Source organism: Dromiciops gliroides, chromosome 3, assembly GCF_019393635.1.
Source record: "Dromiciops gliroides isolate mDroGli1 chromosome 3, mDroGli1.pri, whole genome shotgun sequence".
Classification (NCBI taxonomy): domain Eukaryota; kingdom Metazoa; phylum Chordata; class Mammalia; order Microbiotheria; family Microbiotheriidae; genus Dromiciops; species Dromiciops gliroides.
In genome coordinates this window covers 423,589,884-423,594,874 of record NC_057863.1, presented here as the reverse complement: position 1 = coordinate 423,594,874, position 4,991 = coordinate 423,589,884, and the positions used below count along the sequence as shown (strand labels likewise).

The window sequence follows — 4,991 nt, the reverse complement described above, 5'->3', positions numbered from 1 at the left end:
TCTTTGTAATAAATTTGTATATTAAAGCAATACAAATTCTCTCTTTGGATTTATATAAAAAGTATATATGTTTCATTCTATATTCTAATTCTATCACTTCTGTCAAGAAATAAAATATTTTATCACTGACCCTCTGGAGTCATGGATTGTCATTATAGTGATCATACTTATAATATTCAAAGTTGTCTTTACAATGTTATTGTTATTATATAAATTGTTCTGTTTTGTGCATTTCATTTTTCTTTGGTTGATTAAATTTTTCAAAATTATTCATTCTTATAATATAGTATACATTATTATTGTGGTTCTGCTTACTTCATTCTCATCAATTCATATAAGTTCTATGTCTATTTAAAATCATCTATTTCCTTGTTTCTTACAGTATAATAGTATTCTGTCACACTCCATTCATATACCTGAGTAGGACCCAGGAACATCAAAGTCTGTGATCAAGACATGTTCCAAGAACATTGACCTAGATGTTTGTCCAGTGATTTAATCTGTCACAGAGGGGTCACTTAATGCAACTATGACTCAAATGGTAGAAGTTGACTTGGGACAAATCATAGATCTGAGTTTCAACCTCTGACCCTTGACATCACACTTTTTTAAGAAGCAAGGGGGAAAAAAGCACACTATGGTTCTCTTTGTTGATATTTACACATTAGTGATGTGTACAGATAGTGCTAATTAAACAGATCAGATCTCTAGGGAACCATGTTCTGTCACTCTCAGTGATTATTTTAACTTTGATGCTATGAAATAAAGAAAAAATATAACTCCTGACTTCCTGAATCTGAATGTGAGGAATAATGTGCATACATAATACTTGTATGCAAAAATGTTGTTGCTTACTTTCCTGCCCCCCACCATGGTTAATTATGGAAATAAAGAGAGATTAAAATGGGGGGGGCAGAAATTATTCATCTATTCTTCAAATCTTGGGCATCCCTTTCATTTCCAATTTTGCTGCAGTTTTTCTGCTACAAAAAGAGTTGCTATAAATATACTTGTACGTATAGGAGGGCCCTTTCCTATTTGATTTCTACCTTCCTATTTGATTCCTATTCCTATATTTCTACCTTCTCCCATATGCTCACTTGTAACCTCTTGAAAAGTACCTAGACTTTTTTGTTTTTAGTGGATTCTTCCTGGTAAGGTTCATTAGCAATTAGAGAAAGTAAGGAGAACACTGGAAAATGTTCATAGTGTCAGCTAAGAGTATTTTATCATGCTGAAGCTCTTTTGAAGAAGTGATGAGGTTGTCTCAAGCTGCATGGTAAATATTTCCTTTCACTCTTACCCTGCTTTACAGTTGTTGTTTTTAAAAGTTAGAATCCTTCGAACAAAGAAGTTTACTTCTGTAACAAAAACATAAATCTCATCCTATTTCTATTTATTTTCATAACCTACAAAAAAAAAACCCTTTAAATTAGCACAGTTAAAGAAGTTAGTGATAAGTCCCTTCCTCTCCAAGTAAAACTGAGTACCACACTAATAACTAGCTTTATCATGTTATGCTGGTGATTGTCAGAGGTTACTCTATGTACTTCATCATCTTCCTTAAATAAAATAAAATTCCTAAAATAAGTGGAACTTCCATTTACATGAAAGTTCCAGCCTAGCCCAAGTTCCCAGGTTTTTTAACCTGGGATTTATTGAATTATTTTCTGACATTTTGATAAATATGTTTCAACAAAATTCTCTTGTAATCCTACGTCTTTTGTTTTATTGATTTAAAAATATTATTGTGGGGGCAGCTAGATGGCATAGTGGATAAAGCACTGGCCCTGGATTCAGGAGGACCTGAGTTCAAATCTGACCTCAGACACTTGGCACTTACTAGCTGTGTGACCCTGGGCAAGTCACTTAACCCTCATTGACTAGCCAAAAAAAAAAAGTATTATTGTAAGATGGCGCCCATGTGCTTCACCAAATTGCCAAGAGGGTCCAGGGCACACAAAAAAAAAATGTTTAAGAACCTCTTCAAGCAGTTCACGAAAAAAGGGAACCAAAACCAAATGAAGCAAAGGATCAATAGACAGAAGAAATGAGCAAAGAGATATACCAGGGAGGTAATCCCCATCAAAAATAAATCAAGGGGCGGCTAGGTGGCGAAGTGGATAAAGTACCGGCCCTGGATTCAGAAGTACCTGAGTTCAAATCCGGCCTCAGACACTTAACACTTACTAGCTGTGTGACCCTGGGCAAGTCACTTAACCCCAATTGCCTCACTAAAAAAAAAAAATTAAAAAAAAAATAAATCAATAAGGGGCAGCTAGGTGGCTCAGTGGATAAAGCACCGGTCCTGGATTCAGGAAAACCTGAGTTCAAATCTGGCCTCAGACACTTGACACTTACTAGCTGTGTGACCCTGGGCAAGTCACTTAACCCCCCATTGTCCCACCAAAAAATAAATCAATAAAGCATGAGGGGGTTGAATTCTAATACCTCCAAGGTCCAGTTCTAATGTCCTATGACTCTTTAAATGGTACAGGAGGAAAAGACATATCAGAATGAGTCAGCATGACCCTTAGTCTATAGAAAGGGAGGAGCCAAGACCCTCATGTTCCTAAGTAAGCTTTAAGTCAATTAGCTTCTTTTGGAAGCATATTGTTGGGTTGACATTTGGAGACATTAGAAGAAGAAGAATTTGAGGGGATTCACATAGCCAGGGAGGAGAAGTCATGGAATCATTGGCTCATGGATTTAGAGCAAGGGGCCTTAAAGAACATTTAATCCCACTCCCTTGGGTTTTTTTTGTTTTTTTTGTTGTTGTTTTTTTGATGGTGAATTCAGTACAAAATTTTAATTTCAGAGCTTAACAATTATAAATGCTTGTGTACATTTAATCACTCAAGAATCAAACCTCAGTCTAAGCCACTGCATATACATATTGAAACAAAAGGTACATGTCATGAAATAAAAAATTTGGGGGCTTCTTTACCATAAGGAAATAATTAAGGATGTTAAACTATCTTGCACACTGAACACCATAAATTGCAAAGTCAGCATTTTATATTACTGATTTTATTAACTTTTTAAAACACAACTATAGTTGAATATTACAACAAAAACAATAGCTAGTAGTGAGTGTGTTAAGATGATTGTAGTCCTTCACTCATTCATTATTGCATACAAAAGCCAGCATTACAATGGAGAGTATTCATTGGCCTCCATTAAGAGGTCTGACACTGAACCCCACCTCTGGGATGATGCTCATCATCCTCATAAGCTTCTCCATTGTAATGGCGTCTTCTTTCTTGAGATGGGTCAAAGTCCACCAGTTCTACCTGATCCATATCTTCAGTCTCCTCTACTTCCTTTCTTTCAGGCAGTAACTTTTCCAACAAAGATAGCTTGTCTGATGAAAGAAAGCCATTCTCTGGGAAGTTTACCTTAAATTCAATTATTAGAATTCCTTTCTCATAAGGTCGGCGATAAATTGGCATGCCTTCATTCAGCACACATTTTATATCTCCATGTTTAACAATCTGACCAGGATGAGAAGTAATAACTATAGTTCTGTTATCAAGAGTTGTTACTGGTTTCTGAAAGCCACACAATGCTTCAACCAACTGGATATCCATACACGTGAAGAGATCCTCACCTCGTCGTGTAAATATAGCATTGTCCTTCTGATCCAAAACAATGATAATATCTCCTGGCTCAAGTCCTGACTCCTGGTCACCTTCACCATGGAATGTTATCTTCTGACCATCTTTCATGCCCTTGTCAGTATGAACCTCGAGAATCTTCTTCTCTCGCACAATTTTTATTCCATTACAGCTTTTACATCTATCTTTAGGGTTGACTCGTTCCCCATGCCCTTGGCATTCCATGCAAACTGATTGAATTTGCTGAACCATTCCAGGTCCTATCTGATGAATTCTTATTTGCATTCCAGTACCTCTGCAATTGGGACAGCATTCTACAGCTCCTTTCTTACCACCCTGTCCTTCACATTTATCACATATTACATTCTTTTGCAAAGCTAGTTTTCTTGTTGCACCATTATATAAATCTTCCAAGGTCACCGACAACTGATGAACAACATTTTTACCTCTCTGTTCCCTTTGCATTCTTCCACCTCCTCCAAAAAACATATCAAAGATATCCATTGGAGAACCAAAGCCACCACCAGAACCACCCTCTTTGATGGCTTGTTCTCCACCTTTGTCATATAAGTCTCTTTTCTTTGCATCAGAAAGTACTTCATAAGCTTGAGAAATCTGTTTGAACTTTTCTCCTTCATTTGGATTCTTGTCTGGGTGATATTTCAAGGCTAATTTTCTATATGCCTTTTTTTAGTTCTTCCTGGGAGGCATTGGGTTTTACCCCCAAAACATCATAATAAGTCGTTTCCTTCACCATTTTTTATAGCCTCTGATGAGGTGGAGGGTGGGAGTGGTCCCACTCCCTTGTTTTGCAAAAGAACTGAGACCAAAAGTGGTTAAGTGACTTGTCCAAGGTCACAGATTTAGGAACCCTCAAGATAAACTTTAAACCCAGATCTTCCTGACTCCAAATCCAGCACTCTATCTATTGCCATGCTCTAAGCTTGGTAAAAGGGAAAGAACACTGCATTTGGAATCAGAACATAGGTTGTAACAAAAGATATTAATGAAAATTTATTTTAAAAAGATAATCCCTTCAATCCCAAAGGATTTGTGATGAAAAATGCTATCCACCTCCAGAGAAAGAACTGATGGCATCTAAATATAGACTGGAGTATACTATTTTTTATTTTCTTCCTTCTTCCTTTCTTTCTCTCTCTTTCTTTTTGTGTTCATTTTCTCGCACAAAATGACTAATATGGAAATGTTTTACATGATTGAAGAAAAAAAAAAGTCCCTTTTCTTTCCTTAGGCTAAGCCAAAGGATTTTATTCCTTCCAACAGAACTTTACCCATTAGTATACAATTCTCTCTGTTGGAAAGGCATCATGAATTACAGGTGTATATAAATATACATTTATGTAAATGTGTATC

The 4,991-nt window shown here is 36.3% G+C and overlaps 1 protein-coding gene across 1 annotated transcript; it reads right to left on the bottom strand.

The window, feature by feature from the left end:
- Window positions 1-3,000: 3,000 nt before the first annotated feature.
- Window positions 3,001-4,374, bottom strand: LOC122748950 (dnaJ homolog subfamily A member 1-like). The gene is given in 2 exon segments (XM_043995046.1): window positions 3,001-4,307; window positions 4,309-4,374. Coding segments are annotated over 2 exon segments (1,194 nt in total). The 3' UTR covers window positions 3,001-3,179.
- Window positions 4,375-4,991: the final 617 nt, after the last annotated feature.